General features: G+C 55.1%; 1 protein-coding gene across 1 annotated transcript in view; it reads right to left on the bottom strand.

Annotated features, from left to right (window-relative positions):
* Positions 1-17,626, bottom strand: part of NHEJ1 (non-homologous end joining factor 1) — a 44,289-nt gene extending 26,663 nt beyond the window's left edge. The window contains exons 1-5 of the mRNA XM_050339258.1: positions 17,250-17,626; positions 16,502-16,687; positions 15,429-15,638; positions 11,727-11,865; positions 10,210-10,268 (exon numbers count right to left, since the gene is read on the bottom strand). Of these exons, the coding sequence (XP_050195215.1) occupies positions 10,210-10,268; positions 11,727-11,865; positions 15,429-15,638; positions 16,502-16,687 (594 nt within the window). The 5' untranslated portion in view covers positions 17,250-17,626. The remainder of the gene's footprint in view (positions 1-10,209; positions 10,269-11,726; positions 11,866-15,428; positions 15,639-16,501; positions 16,688-17,249) is intronic.
* Positions 17,627-18,707: the final 1,081 nt, after the last annotated feature.

Here is an 18,707-nt window from a genome sequence, read left to right as displayed (position 1 = left end):
ATTTTTTTAATAGTCTATTTACCAAGATGCTGTTTTTACTGCCGAGGTTTCTCTCGTTTTATCTCTGGCTTTTCCCCCCCGCCCCGCTCTCTCTTCCCCTGACTCTTGAACAGACTGGGCTGTATTTTCTGTTTTAGGTTCCTCTCTCTCACTAGCTCTAAACACTATTTTCAGAATTCTAATTTTATATGGTATGTCCCTTTTTTCCCTCTTTCTCTTTTTTTTTTTTTTTTTTTTTGGTAAATATTTGCCATGACTAAGCCAGGACACATCCCGTTTAAAAGGTTCCCATCCCACAAAACATGAGCCCTTTAATGACATGAATCTCATTAGTTCTCCCCATGAAAAGAGGTATAGAAAGGGAGCATCACTCAGCCCCTCTGAGTTCCTGTATCTGCACAGACATATATTTAGCTGTGTGTACTGTACAGTCACAAGAGGGGACAGTCTGGGCACATGCACACCACCTCATTCAGCCAGAGGGACACCGAGTGGGAGCCCCTGGGACCAGTGGGTTTTGGGATATCCGTCTGTCTGGGATAGGGTTGGGAAGGGCTCTGGGCCCAGTGGAGCCAGAGCTGGTCTGCAAGTGCGGGCAACTGGGCACAGAGGAGCCTCAGAGTCCCTCCAAGCTGGAATTTGGGTTCCTCTGAAGGACCTTCTCTAGTGTTGAGGAGCAGGTTGTGTAAAGCCCACCCATGCTAGGAGAAGGACTGCAAGAGGGGCCCAGGCACCGCCCTCTCCAGGTCCTCAGACCCACTGGCTGGCTTTGGCACTGGGTGGCAGATGTTGGCTACACACTTGACGATTGACTCTGAAGGACCAGTACAACGTCCCAGGAAAGGTATAGGGTCAAAATGCCCAGAGAGGTTTCCTTACTGAGGTGAGGGTCTGCCTGACCAAGTGGTCTTTGCATCAAGCACAGCATCCCTCGGGAGAATACAGAGATCCCAAGGGCTCAGGCTATTCCAGCCTTTCTCTCAGCAGAGAAGGAGATTCTGTCTCTCTCCATCCATTACAGCATCTTCTGCTGGGGAACCAGTCCATCCACAGTGCCATTCCGGGCATGGTCATCCCTACTTCAGCATGGTCTTCTGTTCTCCAGTATATCTATCCCTTCCTTGGTGTGGTCTTTCCTTCCTCATCATGGTTAGCCCTTCTCTGACATTGTCATCTCATTCTCTACACAGTCAGGATGGTCAATCTTTCCTCTTGGTTCAACAGCTCTCTGATACCAGAGGAAGAAAACCCAGGAGATGCCACACACTTGCCCACGGCTGAGATCTCTGATCTCTCACACAAAGCCTGAAGGACACAGCAAGAGAGGTCTACAGAGAAGAATTTGTCCTCTGTTTCCCAGATCCTCTCTGCATTTCCCCTCTTATTTCCAGTCCAACCAGGATACAGTGCAGGATACTCAGCCCCACTGCACCCCTACCATTTTGGCATCAGGTCAACATGTTAGCACAATGTCCTTGTCTTCCTCCAGAGCTGTTCCCAGCAAACCAGGTGTGAAAAATGAGCAAAGGTACTGCTGAGCCTGCAGCATGGGGCATAGTTGTGCTCACCACATTCCCATGAGTAGTCCTCCACATTTCGGGGAGAAAGAGGAATAACCCCAAGAATGGCTGCAGACAGGCAGTGCCAGACACAGACCAGTGCTGCTGCAGGCATTGCACTGACCAAGCAGTACAGGCTCTCCAACCCACAAATAAACCTTCCCTTCCAGCCTGTTTTCTTTAAATGGCTTTAAAGATTTGGGTTCGGCAGCTGAGTAGACCTAGCATGAAGCAGTATCACTAGCTGAGGTAGCAGATGCCCAGAGTTGAAAGGCAGCACACCTACAGCGGGTGTTTCCATGCTCTCTGGAATGGGACCCTCTCCCCCTGCGATGCAGCCACATTTCCAAGTGTTTCCACAACCCAAAGAGTGAGACGTGACTAGGAGGAGAGACTCACACCTCCCCAAGTGCATGGCTCCCAGAGCTGGAGCTTTCTGCAGCTGTGCCGGAGACCGTGTGCTGGGCAGGGCTCCATGTGCTCATGCTGCACCGAGCCAGGTTCCCTGCTGGCCCCCAGCAGCCAACATTAATTCATTAACAGTCCCATTAACACCCAGCTGTGGTTTCCCCCCAAACTCAGGCAGGGACCTGCTCCCCTGTGACAGCTGCTGACAGACCAAGTTTCCACCTTCAGCCCTTCTGGAGTTCTGTATAAAAATAAGCAGGGCTTTTTTTTTCAAAAGGAAAACTATATTTCCCCTATCCACACGCCCGCGCACACGTGCAGGACTCACAGCAGGAATTTGCTCCAATTTCCCCCACCCACAAACACATCACCTTTGGCCAGAGACCAAATGTGGGCATTTTCAGCCCAAGATATCAGGGGTTTTAGCACCCAGAAAACAAGAAGCCACCATGACCCTGAGGTGGGCTAAACAGGGTGCCTTCTCCACAGCCAAGGGGTGCTGGGACACTCAGTGGTGCTCCCACCAGGGGGCCTCATCCAGCAGCCACAGCAAGACAGCTGCCAGTGCCTCCTGAAGAGTGCCCTCCTGGCACGGCCAAGCATCCTGTTTGGGATCTGGGACCAAATTTCTATTTACCCCTTTTCCTGGTCATTCCCAGACAACCGTAAGCACCAGATGCTGCAGCACCCCAAGGAGATGCCCAGCCCAGCACCTACTTGGGACCTGCTACCCAACACCTATTTTCTCCCTTCCCACATGATATTTTCTCAAGAGCTGTGAGCACTAGTTGATGTGACACTCCAGAAGCCCTGGACCACGCCGTGCCACAGAGGAGCTGATATCCTTGCCCTACTCCATCCAGCTGCACAAAAGGTTTTGCAGCCTGCGTCATCAGCAGAGGAGTTGGCTTTCTGGGGCTCTCACTGGGAAGCTGGAGGCCAGAGAGCAGAGACCTCCATCAAATGCAGGCACCAGGAGATGATAGCAGTGCTCAGGGTTCAGTGGGTGTGCTACCTTGGGTATGTCACCAACAGGGTGGCTTCAGGTCCCTGGAGAAGACAAAGTTGGTGCCACCTATCTCCCAAGATGCCTGGCCACTAGCGGAGCACCCTGCAGCCCTTTGATCCAGAGGTGTTTGCCTCGCTGAGAACCCTCTAACTACTCTTTCCTTTAAATAGCAAAGCTCACAAATGCCCTATACGGCTCCATGTCTATATGTTGTCTATATATTTGTGTACACACACACACAAAACACACAGAGATTTATTCGTGTTTTCAGAGCGGTTCAGGATACATTCCAGGACGAAATTCCAGCCAGCGTTGGAGCCAAGAACATCAGTGGGCCCGGCATTTGCTGCCCCCTCTGCCTGCGCACACACTAAATACGGAAAGGGAGAGGTATAAATAGAGAGAGAAATACATGAATGGCCCTGTTTCCTTACACAGATATGTAGGATACAAAGGTCGGAGCAGAGTGGGAGCAGGCAGCCTCAGGAATCTGATGGCTGTACCCCCTGGAGTGCAGAGCAACCCCTCCCCAGGTGCTGCTGCCTGCACAGATGTGCTCAGCTGTTCTGTATCACCTCTGCATGGGCTGGAACAACTGGAAGGGGCTATGGGGGCTTTGGCCCAAGGGATAGGGAGGGATCAACTCTCAGAAAACACCAATAAAATCTGCCAGTGGATGCCACTGGAGAAGGGGTGTAGCTGTTGGGTATGGGGGAAGCTGGCAAAGGGCTTTGGACATGCAGGGACATGGTGAAAAAATTTGACAGCCTATTTTAGGCACAGAAGGGGTGCAGGGGGCTGCAGAAGGCAGTACCAGTGGTGCAGGCAACACTGCTCCTCTGCCCTGCCCTTGGTCAGTGGAGACAGAGGGGATGGCAACACCCCAGTCCCAACTCCATCAGCTGGGGACACAGAAGCTACCAGAAAGCAGTGCCTTTAGAGCCCCATCAAAGTCTACCTTGTTTTACTCCCCAAAAGGTCCTTTGCTTGCAGAAGTTACTGCCACATCCTGAGCTGAAGGGCTGGACTGGCAGCTGTGGGGTACAGGGGCAAGGGACAGATCATGTCCCACACCTTTTCCCCTATCAACCATCCCTGCATGCCCCATTTGCCCTCCTCTAATCCAAATACGGTCACAGAGAACAGCCTGGCGAGGTTGGGACCCCAGATGCCTCTGTGCTCCCTGCTGCCCCTTGCACGCTCCCCAGGGCCAGGCAGCTGCCTGCAGCCACGGGACCAATAATGGCCAAGATGTGGGAGCAGGGCCAGGGGTGGTGGCAGGGGGATTGCTGCTCTGCTTTCAGGAGGGGGAGGGGGCTCTCCCCCTTCAATGCTCCCATTTGAGCTGAGGCCTGGCACTGGCTCAAACCACCGCCTGCTGACACAAGATCAATCATTCCCTGAGCTGAGTTGCTCCTCAGCAGCACTGTGCAGCCAGTGCCCATGCATGGGCTGGGGCCTCTCCTGCAGAAGCAGGGTCTGGCCTCTTCTGCCAGATGGCCTGTGATGCCCCTCTTCCTGCCTGCAGTGGCAGCTGGCATGGCACAACCTGGCACATCACAGCACAGCATGGCCTGGCACAGCTTTGCAGGCATAACACGGCATGGAGAGGATGAGGAAGACTCCAACTACAAAGGAGGGTTCCCTGCATGTGCCAGACCACATATGCCACTGTAGAACCAAGGGCTGTGCAGTACCCCAAGAAGGGTGGCTGTGTTGGTACCTGTTCATATCTCCGCCCTCAAACAAACCACCAGGTGATGCTGAGCTGAAGTGGGCTGGGACCAAGCAGGCAGCTGCCTGTACCTGGCCCAAATGCCTCCCACTTTCTGCAGTGGCACAGCCATAGTCACAGGGGTTTGGCCTGTGAAATCCCCACATCCACAGCAGAAGCATCTCCTCAGGGCTCCTGGGACAGCATCCACATGCCCAGTGGATGCAAGGTCTGGAGTAATCACAGACAGCATAGTCCCCTGGTTCAGCTGCTGGAGACTTGCTGCTTGCCCAAGATCTGGGCACATTTAGGCAGGCTGCTGCTCTGGGGTGCCCGTGCCAAGTCTGGTTTTAGCAGTATGCAGCTCCACTGACTCACTGCTTGTGCAAGCAGCCTGTGGCTGCCAGTGGTGGCTCAGAAAGCACATACTGGCCAGGTGCCCCTCACCTGATCGGGCCTCAGCAGATAAATAAATAACACCGCAGCACCGACCGCCATGCACCTCCACGGCAAACACCGCAGGGGGCCAGTGCCCACGCAGTGGTCAGCACCCATGCAGTGACAAGCACCTGTGCTTCTCCCCAAATGCCCCACTGTGGGCACCAAGTGCTAGCCCCTGTCTCCTTCAGTCAGCACTTGTGGCACTTTGCCCCTTGTTGCCATCAGTGCCAGTACGCACACTCCCAGTCTTGTCTGCACGTTCCTGCTCTTGTACGCACGCTCACACTGAGGACAAGTGATCCTCCCCTCCTGCTTGCAGCAGTGTGCAGCTCCTTGAGTGTGTGCAAGGCAGCGTGTGTCCCACTCCCTCCAGCACAGCCATAGCCTACTGCATTTCCAGTGTGGGACTTGGACCCCAGGGCAGCAGTGGGATGGTGTGAACAAAGCTTGCTCAGGACTGAAGTGAGGACCACCAAAGTGGCCCCAGTCCAGAACGAGACACAAGCACCTATGGGTCTCACTGGGCAAGCACAGCACAAATGCTTTGCTGCACGTAAGAGCTTGTTCTGCTTATCTGAGCAGCCCCACAAGCCACCCCTATACTGCCAACTCTGCCCCAATCCAATCTGCCAAGGGACCCCAGCCCAGCTGAGTGCCCATGCCATCTTGTCCCTGAGCTGTGCACCCATGGTGTGGAAACAGTTCATGTCACACACGCACACACACACTGCTGGCTCCGCTCTGGCCCACTAGCAGCTGCAAAGCCGCAGCTACCTTGCGCTAATTAAAAACATCCCTCGTTTGAAGGAGCCAAAGGGCCGCTTCCTCTCCGCTGTGCTGGGCTGGCGTGGGTTTGAGGGATGCCGTCCCCACCCTGCAAAATGCGCAGGCTGCTACCGCCTTCGCCCACGGCCAGACCGTGGCCACTCCGCTCCCTGAGGCTTATTTTTAGTGCTTGTTAAAAAGGCGAGGCAGGGTGCTGGAGGCAGGCAGGTGCCCGGTTGGCCCCGGAGTGGCAATAGCCTGTGGCTCCAGAGCGTGTCCCAGCCGTCCTCCACCTGCCCTGCTGGCCTGTATCCCCTCACGGGAGGGGGACGGGCGCCTGGCCCTGGTCCCAGCCCCGGTGGGGAACAATAAGAGGGATGCTGACCCCCGGGCGCCCTGACGTCAGCCAGCACCGCCGCCGCCACCACAGCCAGCCCTGGCCCCGGGGCTCCCACTCGCCCTCGGCTGGGGCCGCACTGGAAGCCGCCTGTTTGTTTATCTTCCTCTCCAGCATTGCTTGTTTTGATGGCACATCCTCCTCCTCCTCACCGGGCCCCGGGGTCGAGCCGTGAACCCGCCGCGTCCTGTTTGCCGAGGTCCCGCGCCCCGCTTGCGGAGGTGCGGAGCAGCCACCCCCGCGCTGGCCGCAGCAGATAAAAATACACAGGGCAGAGCATCCTGGGGCGCGGGGGCTATATTTGCACTGATGGTATCGGTGAGCTTGTCCTCGGTGTACCTGTCCCTGCCCTTGTCAGAGCACGGGGCACAGCACTGCATGGACCCCCTGACCCTGCCTCCTCACAGAGATGGATTGACTCTGGCAGATGCTGTGTCATGAAATGCTGACTGTAGCCAAGTTGGGACAAGCTCTCAAAACCCATGGGTGGGCACCCCACACTGCCCTGTAACTCAAAGGGACACCTGGGGACAAAATATTCCTAACCTGCAGGGTCCTAGACTGCTGGGAACAATGCCAGGGCAGCTCTGAGCCCTCTCCAGCCACCTGCTCCTTCCCCTCGTGGTGTGAACCCCTGGGCTTGCCAATAAAAGCCACCAGCTTTGCCTCAGCTTGTGCACAGCCACCGGTCTCCTTCCAGCTCTGCCCAAGCCTAGGCAGCTGCTCAGCAGTGAAGCCTTGCCAAAAACTCTGTGTGTGAAAGCATCGTTTCCTAAATGTATAAATATTACCAGGGATTTGCTGGAAAACTCCCCACGGTTAGTTAAAATGCCCTGGACAGCCAAGTGCACACAAGCCCAGGGAAAGGGCATGTTTAAGCAGAGAGGCTGAGCAGATCTGCCCTAGGGGACTGACAGGTCCTTTTCTCTCCATAACGGATGCCGCAAAGGTTTGGGAAGTGAGCAAAGCTGTGGAGCACTTTCCCGCATTCAGCCCTGTGCCACAACATCACCATCCCTTTCCAGCCAGGACGTGCTCACTGCTACCAAACATTCACAATCTGAAGCCGCATTTTGCAAGTGGAGAGGTTGGAAGGACCATCAGACTTCTCCTCCTGCCTTCCCGCCCACTGATGTTCAACCATGCACATCCCAAAACCAAACCCAGCAACTTGGTTTTCTTCCAGGCAGGCTCCCAGCCCAACTTTTGGAGACATCAAGAGATTGAGGATCAACCACTGCCCTTGGGAGAATGCCCCAATCGTTAATCACTTGCAGGAGCAAACCCAAGTGCCTCCATCCTAGCTCAAAATTGCCTGGCTTGTTCTCCACTGCTCTCTGTGAGATTAAAGAGAGTCCTTCACTAACCGGCACTTTCTCCTTGTAAAGACCCTCACACACTGTAATCAAGGCACCTCTCAATTTTCTCCCTGATAAGCTAGAAGAGCTCATTCCTTCCAAGTCCCTCAATGCCGGGCTCTCTCCCCAGCCCTCAATTCATTCCTTGACTTCATGCTGATTGTCCAGCATCTTTTTGAAAACCTAGACACAGGAGCTGGTCACAGCATTCCCAGTTTCCCACAGCACACCCCAAGGGACCCCAGTTGCTTGTGCTGCTCCTTTCAGGAATACTGCAAGGAGTACTAAATTGCCTGGGTGCTCTGAAATCCCTGCACAGACAAGCCCACCTTTCTGCTGCAAGAAAAGAGGAGAGACTGGGGTGAAGAGGCAGTTTTGGTGGTGGAGAGAGCTGAAAAACCATGTTTGGTGTTCCTCACTAGCACAAGACCTAGAAGACATCAGAAGGAACGATAAGGTATCACATTTAAGACAAAGGCAGCAGCTGTTCACATCTCACAGCTCACTGCTGCAGGAAGGCCCATGGGCCAAAAGCATCATTGGCAGGTTTACAAAGAACAGGATAAATGCAGAGATGACAGATGAGAGGACAGAGATGACAGACATCACCCTGGCAGACTGAACACACAATCTCTAGCCTCTCCTCTGTGGCCAGTGCTCTGATGTGCTACCAGGGGATGCAGAGGGGGAGCATCTCCCAGAACCTTTCATTCCCTCTGGCCCCAAGACACTGCTCCTGGACTGTTTTTGGGATACAGTACCAGCTGCCATCTCATCTTTTCAGTCTCTGCAGATGTGATCCCCACGAGCTGCTTTTGCAAGGCTCTGTACAGGGCTGCCTCACTCCCCTCCTACCCAACCTGCACCTTTCCCTGTGCCCCACACCCTACCAGCTCTCAGAGGATGCTGAGTTTCAAGCCTGATGTTCATCTTTAGCAGATGTTGTTCAGCCAACCCTTGGACAAAGACACACTTCATCATCCCCCGAACCCAGCACATCTGCCTACATCCTTCCAGTGACAGCACTGAAACCTTTACCAACTGTTTCTGCCATGTCTGTTCCAGTATCAATCATTTTACCACCTCTGTCTACTAATAAGCTTATCCCACTGCTGGGAGCTTGGGGTTTTCTCCTACTACACTAAATAAAAGCCTTTCCTTCTGTCCTTCACCACGATTTTTCCCTGATGTCTTCAGCTTCTGTTATCCATTTTCTACACTTCATAATTTCTAATTTATATTGATTGCTATCTACTCCCGCTCTCCCATTTGTTATAAACTGCTCTTTTATTTCTAATTGCTGCCTTCACTTTGTCACTGAACCAGAACGGGCTCTTGGCCAGCACTGCCCTCTTTCTTGATTGTGGAATTGTGGCTTTTTGTGGCTTCTGAGATTCTTCTGAAAGAGCTCACCATTTTCATTCACATTTTTCTATCTAAATGTTTCCTCTGAGCTGATTTCACTCATAATTTTCCCCCTGCTTTGGGAAATTAGCCCTTTCAAAAGCATGAAGGATATAAATTACTGTGTAGGAATTTTCTTTCTTTGCTCAGGGTGAATGTAATCTGGTCATGATCATCGGTGCCTAGGCAACATCTAAGTTGCAGTCCAGCAGTGAATTTCATCTCTGTCCTTCATAAGCAGGGGAAAATGAAATTGCCTGCACTGGATGCAACGCCTCACGTATAAAAGAGGGATCGTCTCTAATTTTTAGAAACTCTGCAGATCATTTATTCCTGGCTGCACAAGAGCATCAGTTTGTCTCATAAAGCAATATCCTCACAAAGTCTGTGTGATACCACTGACACCCTGGTCGACTCCCTGGACCCCAGCAGGCAGCACTGCTCCCTGCTCCTGTGCCTTCACAGTGAGCACAGGAATACTCAGAAGCATCCTGAGTCTTTTTGTATCAATGAGCATCAATCATTTCTGACCTTGACACATTAGTTTGAATCATTGTAGTGCTTCTGTGATGATTTCCAGTCACAAAAAAGGATCAGAGGAAAGACTCTCTTTTTCCAGTCCCAGTTTCTCCAAAGCACATCTGATTTCAGAGCTGAGTGTGCCAAGGAAACAGTGGTAGCCACAACATGGATAACATGTTGAAAAACACTTGAGCCCACAATTCGCCACTGCAAAGTCACCTCTAAAAGCAACAGGTGAACCAAAAGGAGCAGATGGCTTCTCCTCATTCACCTGATCCCTGCCTGCCATCAGCATCAGTGTTTCAAGTCCACGGGAAGTGTGGGAGGCAGGTGAGGATGCCCCAGCAATCGGATGCTCCTGTGGAGCAGCCAGCCTGGATGACATCTCTGGGCAGCCAGTCAGTGCCCATCTAGCCATGACAGGCATGTCCCCAGCTCTGCTCACCCTGCAGATGGGGTGCAAGGACACAGAGAAGGCAAAAGGAGAGTCAGAGGGCATGACCCCTCCTCAGATGAGTCCAGTCAGTCCCATCAGCACTCCCATCCAGCCTGGCCACCTCACACTGGGGCTGCTGATGCCAGCTCCTGACCTCCCCTGTGGCAAAGGATGGGGGACTTGCACCGCTCCTTACCTCAGCCATGAAGTTCTGCTGAAATGTCTCCTCCTGGAAGGGCTCTGTCCGCAGTCGGTCTGCAAGGGAGAGAGGGATCAGCCTGGGCAGGTCTGGCCACATCTCCTGCCCCAGCTTCCTCTTCCCCTGCCCGTGGGGTGAGGAAGCTGCAGGAAAAAGCTCCAGCATGCTCATCCAGAGCCAGCAGGAGAGCCCAGCAGGCCCCTTGGGCTAGGGACACATCACCCAGTTAACAGAAGGTGCAAGGACCACAGCGAAGTGAGAGAAACACGGCTGAGCCTGCTGATGCACACAGCAGCCAGGTAGCAGAGACAAGAGCCCCTGTCCCAGCACCCTCCTACATCAAAGAGCAGGAGACTGTGACATGCGCTGCATAATTCCCAGATCTTACAGCTGGAAAGAGCTGCCTGCTTCTGCAGGACAGGGCACTGCTTGTCCAGCTGCTTTTCTGAAGGAGTGAGCCGGCCTGTGTCCTCCTCTTGCAGGACAGGGACTACCCCTATTATATTCTGCTCTGCACCTTGTCCAAAACATGAGCTTTTCCCCATTGTTGCTAAGATGTGGTCTGTAGAAGCACCTGGCCGGCTTTGCTCAGCAGCTATGGTGCAAAGCTTACTTCCAGCCTCCTGCCCTGCACCAAGTAAGGGACAAGAGAGGTCACCTGCTCACGAACCTCCATCTCTAGACCCAAGCTGGGCTGTCCTGGATGCTCTGAGCCCTGCAGAGCTGGCAAGCAACAGGAGAGAGGGGAGCGCAGCCAGATGATGCATCTCTAGTGCACCTGCAGGACAGATCCAGCTTCCTTTGGTGAGGCACCTGTCGTGGGACCACATCACCTTCCTGGGCACGATACACAAGCCAGGGCTGACCCATATCAGTCCCCACATCCTGAGGGCATGGTTTCTACAGAAGGGCAGGTATCACCTGTGGCAGCAGGACAAAGCATGGCACTAGCAAGGGACCCAAAAAAGAGCATCCAGCCAACCTCCACATGTGGAGGAAAAACTGCCCTCTAAGGTGGCTCCCTCCCTAGCAGGTCCTGACCCACATCCTACCCCTAAGAGGGCTACTGTCTGCCTGTTCCACCTGATGGCGAAGTGGGCTGGGCGCTGGAGGGGGACCAATAAGCACAGCTGCACTTTCCATGTACAAGAGAGCCAGGAGTCCCTGGTTACTCTCCAAGCAGTCAGTGAGCTACTGCACTCGGGAAGGGAGCCTGACACCACTACATGACCAGCCCTTGCTGGCATCCCCACCAGCACTGGGGACCAGCCAGGTGCTCTCAGAGTAGTGGAGAACCCCTTGGTGACTCCCCAGCTCCTCCAGCTATCAGTCAAGGGCTGTTGCTTCGCCCAGCTCTCCCCAGGGGCTGCTCCCCAGACTTCTAACTACCGTCATGCTGCTGGCTCAGCTCAACAGTAAACACAAGCCTGGCTGGCTAATCCCCAGAGGGAGCAGAGCACACAGTCCTGTGGTAAGGAGGAAACTCACTCCCTGCCCCAGGTATTCCTCCTCACCTCTGCTGAGAGCAGCCCCGCTCTCCCTGTAATCTTCGATCTCAGCATCCTTCTGGAGCAGCAGGGAGATCAGCTCTTGCACCTGGTACTGCAGCACCAGGTTCATCCGAATCAAGGGCCGCACAAGGTGACGGGACACCTATGATGGAGAAGGAACACTGTAGGAAAGGTCCAGGTCCAGGTTGGCACACAGAGTGGTCAAAGCAGGGCAGCCAGCAAGGTCCTAGCAAGAGCTGCAGCCCAGGTCACACAGGGCTCCCCAAAATACCTCATATCTTCCCCAAATACAGTGGGAAGTGGTCAAAAGATGTGAGCTGGAAGAAGGCAGGCCAGATGCTGTGGGACTTATCCCTCTATCCCAGTTCCATCCTTTCACACCTGTGGGCTGTAGCATGGGAGAGCTTAGGTGGGAGAGCCCAGTGGGAACAGTGTGCAGGGATAGGCAATACTCCATCCACCATTTGAGGTGCAGCAGGAGGCAGAGAGCTCCCCATGTGCCACCCAGACCCTCTCAAGGTTCTGCACACCTCTTGGCATGTTCCTATGCAGGAAACAGGCACAGCTGGGCAAAAAAACCAGAAAGACACACCAAGGTAATCAAGCTGCAGCTTGAGGAACAGGAGGGACACTCCCAGGGAGGTAAGATCACAAGCAGAAGAGATCCCGACACACAGGACTCATTCAGGCTGCAGCTCCCCATGGTAGCCCACCAGAGCCCCCCCCAAGCTTACATCTGCACAAGCCCCATGCAGAGCCCTGGGCATGTCCTCTGCTCCAGAGCCAGGCTTGGTCACTCTGGCCCAGCAGGCATACGAAGCAGCCTCCCTCTCATCACCTTCTTCAGTCTCTGGCAGGGTATTTGAAATCCCTGTGGCTAGGCTGAGCCCACAGGTGAGAGGACAGCAAACCCAGCATTGCTCCTAAAGCATTCTTGCTCCTGTGGCAAGTGACCTCCATGCTCTGCTCACATACTCAGGCACAAGCCACAGAGGTGGCAGCCATCACCCACCTATGCATTCAGAGTGCACCATCCACAGCAGGGATGGGAAAGAGCAAGACAGGTGGCCTCTGTGCCCACCTCAAGCCCCTGGCCGGGGCAGAGTTGGTCCCCATTGCAGCATCCACACCAACCACGCTCAGGACCCCAACCATTTCCCACCTCTGCAGTGCCTTGCAGACATCCAGAGTGTGTCCAAGCTAAAGGAGAGGAGCAGCAGAGAGCATGAGCTCTGCACCTCCTCAGTTCAGCCTCCGCGGCCCTTGCCCGGGGAAGGGACATTAAATCCCTGGGGCAAGCCAAGACGAGACCCCGATTATTTTGCTGCCCAGTTCGACCTCAACGGTGAGGACAGGCGCCGCAGCAGCCGAGGAGCCCGGCTCTCCCCCGGTGATGCCCAAGCACAGCCGTCTGTGGGGAGACGAACCGTGCTCTGCAGCGCGACCCCCCGGGAGCGGTGCCGGGGCTGCAGAGCGCTGCCTCCCACCGGCGGCGGGGCCGCGGGGCCAGCCCGGGGCCGGGGCTCCGCTGGAGGCTCCCGGCGGGCCGGTTCGTGGGCGCCGGGCGCCCTCTTGTGCGCGCAGGGACGAAGGGCCCCGGGGGACCACAGCATCACAGAAAACGCTGTTGTACGGGACCCATGAGGATCATCGATTCCAACCCTTGGCCCTGCAGAGGATCATCGCTGGAAAGCCACGCTATGTGCTTGAGAATATCACTCAAATGCTTCTTGAACTCTGTCAGGCTTGGTGCTGTGACCACTTCCCTGGGGAGCCTGTTCCAGCACCCAGCACTCCATCCCAGTGAAGAACCTTTTACTAATATCCAACCTAAACCTCCCATGGCACAACTTCAGGCCATTGCCTCGGGTTCTGTCACTGGTCACCACAGAGAAGAGATCAGTGCCTGCCCCTCCTCTTGCCCTCACAAGGAAACTGTAGACTGCAATGAGGTCTCCCCTCAGTCTCCTCCAGACTGAACAGACCAAGTGACCTCAGATACTCCTCATACGGCTTCCTCTCAACAGCCTTCACCATCTTCATTGTCCTCCTCTGGACACTCTCTAATGGCTTAATATCTTTCCTATATTGTGGTGCCCCAAACTGCACACAATATTCAAGGGGAGGCCACACCAGTGCAGAGCAGAGTGGGACAATGCCTTCCCTTGACCGGCTGGCCTGATGCCCCCCAGGACACGGTTGGCCCCCCTGGCTGCAAGGGCACTGCTGACTCCTATTCAACTTGCCATTGACCAGGACCCCCGGGTCCCTTTCCACAGCACTGCCTTCCAGCATCTCATTCCTCAGGTTGCCCAATACAAGGTGCAGAATCTGGCACTTTTGCTTGTTGAACTTCATATGGTTGGTGTTTGCCCAGTGCTCTGATTTGCTGAGGTCTCTCTGCAGGGCCTCCCTGCCTTCGAGGGAGTCAACAGCTCCTCCCGCTTTTGTGTCATCTGCAAACTTGCTCAATATCCCATCCAGTCCTATATCCAAGTAATTTATGAAGATGTTGAAGAGCACAGGGCCTAAGACAGAGCCCTGTGGAACCCCCACTAGTGACAGGTCACCAGTCTGATGTCACCCCATTCACTATTACCCTCTGTGCTCAACTCGTGAGCCAGTTGCTCACCCACTGCATGATGTGTTTATCCATCTGTGTGCTGGACATTTCGTCTAGAAGGATATTGTAGGAGCCCTGGTCCACAGCCCTGTCCCACCTGCAGGGGTCCAGCAGAGGGGCTGCCTCCAGAAATGCAACATGCTGGGCAGCTCCCCTTAAAAGCTGGGGAGACTCTGCTTTAATTCCCTCCATCATGGCACATCACCTGCAGGTCCTCCAGGAGTACCTGCCACCCTGTGGCCTTTTTCGCAGCCTGCACCAAAAGAGAACAGCATCACTCTGCTCTACAGGGCGCTGACAAGGCATCACCCCACACTGGACACAGAATCACAGAAAGGTTTGGGTTGAAAGGGACGTTCAAGATCATTTCGTTCCAACCCCCTGCCATGGGCAAGGATGCCACCTACTAGATCAGGATGCTCAAAGTTCCATCCAGCCTGGCCTTGAACACTACAAGGAGCATCCACAATGTCTCTGGGCAACCTGTTCCAGTGCCTTACCACTCTTATAGTGAAGAATTTCTTCCTAGCAGCTAATCTAAATGTGTCCTTTTTTAGTTAAAAACCTATATCATTATTTGCCCATGTAAAAGGTGCTCTCTCACTTTTTTATAAATCCTCCTCAAGTACTGGAAGGTTGCAATGAGGTGTCCTGGAGCCTTCTCTTCTCCATGCTGAACAATCTCATGTCTCCCAGCCTCTCTTTGTAGGAGAGGTGCTGCAGTCCTCCCATCATCTCTGTGGCTCTCCTCTGGATCTGCTCAAACAGATTCATGTCTTTCTTGTGCTGAGGACCCCAGACCTGGATGCAGAACTCCAGGTGGGCTCTCATGAGGGGATCTCCCTCCTGCCCTGCCAGCAGCATGTGCTGGGCCATCCCTGCCTCACTGCAAGGCACAAACCAAGGTGCCAAAGTCTCAGTGGGAAGAAACAGGGACAGTAAACCTCGGGAGGGGCAGCAGGCAGAGTCAGGCAACCTACAGTCACCAGTGTGGCTCAAGACCATCCCAAAGCTTCCAAGCATTAGAAGACAATCCCTAACTTTGGCCGTCCCCTCCCCAAACTCTCCACAGCTTTGCTCACCATCTCCAAGGGAGCAGGGCAGCAGTGGAAGTCCCAGTAGAAGGGCAGTCCTGACAGCTCGCTCTTCACATGCAGGATGAGGCCACTGGCAGAGCGGTTGCAGGAGAAGGTGGTGGCAGAGTCTGGCTGCCCTGCCAGCAAGGGGCACATCAGGTTGTGCAAGTGGTTCAGGAAGGAGGACACGTGGACCGTCAACCGCTTGTTCAGCTCCTAAGGAAAGGCAAGGTTAGGGGGCACAGCAATATCCTAGAGAGCTCAGCACCAGGGGAAAAACAGCACAGAAAGAGCCAAACTACTCCCCATCCCACTGCAAAAAGCCATCCCTGGGCCTCAGCTTCAGCCCCATGACAGGACACTTCCCACTGGTTCTCTCAGGCCAGCCAAGCTGGGAAGGCTCTCCTGTCCTGCCAGCCCAGGATGAGCAGAGTGCAGTGGTTTCCACTAGCACATCTGTGTGCCACCACAAGTGTCACAGGGTGGCCAAGAGCCGAGAGCAGGACAAACTGCCAGAGCTGGGGAATGGCTGCCACCATATGCCTACTCTTCCTGCCACCAGCCATTCAGCACAGCCATTATGTGGCACAGAGACATGCCACTACAATGGCACATGGGGGACTGGGCACATGGACTAGGATGAGAAGATGAGGCATGGCTCCACGTGTTTTTGGGCATCAGGCTGACAGCATACCCCATGAGATACTGTCCTATGAATGCGAACAGAATCTGTGTCACTGGATGGTTGGCAACCTTGCTTCAAGCTCCTCCTTAGTACACTGTTACTGGGGAAACCAGCTGCCTATCTGGCCCACAGGTGAAAAGAGTGTGCCATCCTCTGCACACAGACTCAGTGAACACCTAGATGTCTTCGGCATGCTAAACAGTGTGGCCCACTCTCACAAGAGGAGAGTGTTTGGTCAACTGGGATGACAGTGCTTGGGCGAAGCTGCCCAGGGACTTCCTGGGCTTGATGTTTGCACCCAAGCCTAGTCACATCCAACAATCACTGTGTCCCCAAGCAATTTATGCTGGGATGTCAGGAGAAAAGGAGGTCCCTGGACATTTCAGGTACTCACCTTGGACCTTTGTCCCACAGCCTCAGCGTCTGCACTCTCGTACCAGACACTGCTGAGGTTAGAGATCAGCAGGATATAACCAGTATTCCTGAAGCACACTTTGGCAAGAAAAGTGGACTCGCCAAAGTGAACAGAAGCCCAGGGTTCGGTCAGGAGGCTGCTCTCCAGCTCCTCGGAGACCTCCATCTGCAAGAGAGCAATCAGGCTCAACCTCCACCCAGGGAGACCTTGATCCCTGGTGGCCTTTCACGATGCAGCCCCACCCCACAGCGCAGAGGTAAGGATGCTCAGCCAGCTCTGGTGACACACATCCCTGCATATGCATGCAACAGAGCTGGGGTGGGCGTTTTGGGGAGCTCAGTGCAGGGCAGTTCCCACCGCAGCTCACAATAAGCATCCCAGATGCACCAGCAGACGCACGGCATTATAACTGCTGCCTCCCCCAGTTACCTCGTGTTTGCTGACAGTAACACGGCAAGACCCCTATGCACAAATTAACATTTAAGCTGCCCCGCTGGCAGCGGGCAGGCGGCAGGACGCTGCAGCCCTCCTCCTGCTGGGGCATCCCGTCCCTGCGCTCCACGCGAGCCCGCGCCGTCCCTGCCGGCAGTGACACCGGTAGAGTGCCGGCACCCACTGCTGCTTCCCGCTCCTCCCTAGGACGGACCCCATGCCTCCCAAAACCCTCAACGACCCAGCGCCCGGGGGGTGCCCGCAGGCCTGGGGCTGTGCGAAGCCGCGGCGTTACCCGAGGACGGGAGGGGGAGGCGGACAGAGGCTGCCGAGGCTTGCAGCGGCGACCGGCGCCGGGCCGTGGGCGAGAGGCGAGGGCAGACTACGGCTCCCGGCATGCTGCTCTCTTCCGCGGCCAGCGGGGCCGGGGCACGCCGGGAGGTGCAGCTGGATGAGCCACGGGAGCTGCTGCCGCTCCCGGAGAGCGTGAGGTTGTCAGTGCTCCTGCTCCTTCGCTGCTGATAAGGACAGCGAACCGGGCTGGCGTGTCCCTGTAGAGCATTCCCAGTTGCCGCGGGAGGTGCCACGGCTGGTGGGGACCGAAATGCCTTACGACCTTGTTTTGCGCTTGCGTCTGTTATGAAATGTTCTGGTACGAGCGCCCAGCGGGGGACGGGGCACGGTACAGCCGGAGAGGCAGGGGCAGCGGGGGATTCCTCCTGTCCCTTGGCTCCGGCTTTATTGCTCAGCCCCAGGGTGTCGGCACAGGGCAGGTACTTGCACCGCTCTTCTCCCCGGCTGTGCGGAAACTGGGCTGCTGCGCCACAGCCAGCCTTGCATAGCTGTGGCTGCAGGTGCCCCTGTCCCACATGTGTGGGAACTGGGCTCACAAGATACCACGGAGCAGGGCTGTGGCAGCCTGGCATATCATGCACCTTCAGCCCTCTCCAGACGGAGCACAGTCCCATCCTTACCCCAGGCACTGGCCTCGGAAACCTCAGCACCCACACTCTGACTGCAGTCCCCAACTTGCACTCCATGCATTAAGACCATCCTCCCTGGTCCCACAAAATACCTCCCATGCACCCACGAGCTGTCCCTGATTCCTCCATTTATGTTCTATTCACACACCCTTCCACTCACCCCTCTCCCTACCATACAGGCTGCGGCTGCCTCTCAGGGCATGGCCAAGGGCGGGTGATCATCCCAGAGAGTTTTCATCCTGAAGGGGTGCCAGGGAACAAGGGAGAAGGCAGGGGCTTTGGGGCACAGACAGATTGGGTTGCATGACCAGGTTAGAGTGCAGGAGGGTTTGGGGTGCAGGACTAGTTGGACTTTGGGCACAGTTGGAACATAGGGCCAGGTTGGGATGCATTGGCTGGATGAGGATGAGCTGTGCATTACACCCCATGCCCACTGGGTGCACAGGACCCAGCTGCGGGGATCAGAGAGAGCTGGGGAAAGAGGGCTCACAGTTGGGGACCTGCACACACAGTGCCACCACATCCCTTCCACCTTGCATCCACCTTTTGGTGTTTCTGGTTGTTGAGGGACTGCTTGGGACTAGGTGGAGTCCTACAACCTGGAGCTGTGGTCCAGCCCAAGCACATCACACCCATGGACCACCTCTAGCTTCCTCCTAGCGAAAGTCCATCCTCCCTTCGAATTTGCACCCAGGGCAGTTCAGACTGGTGGAGGTGACACAGAGGGGAGGCAGCAGAGTCTTTTCTGTGGACTCTGATCTGCTGTAAAC

This window comes from Myiozetetes cayanensis, unplaced genomic scaffold (genome assembly GCF_022539395.1).
Source record: "Myiozetetes cayanensis isolate MyiCay16 unplaced genomic scaffold, myiCay2020 scf9, whole genome shotgun sequence".
NCBI classification, from domain to species: domain Eukaryota; kingdom Metazoa; phylum Chordata; class Aves; order Passeriformes; family Tyrannidae; genus Myiozetetes; species Myiozetetes cayanensis.
The sequence above is the reverse complement of the archived record's forward strand: the minus strand, read 5'-3'. Positions and strand labels throughout refer to the sequence as shown.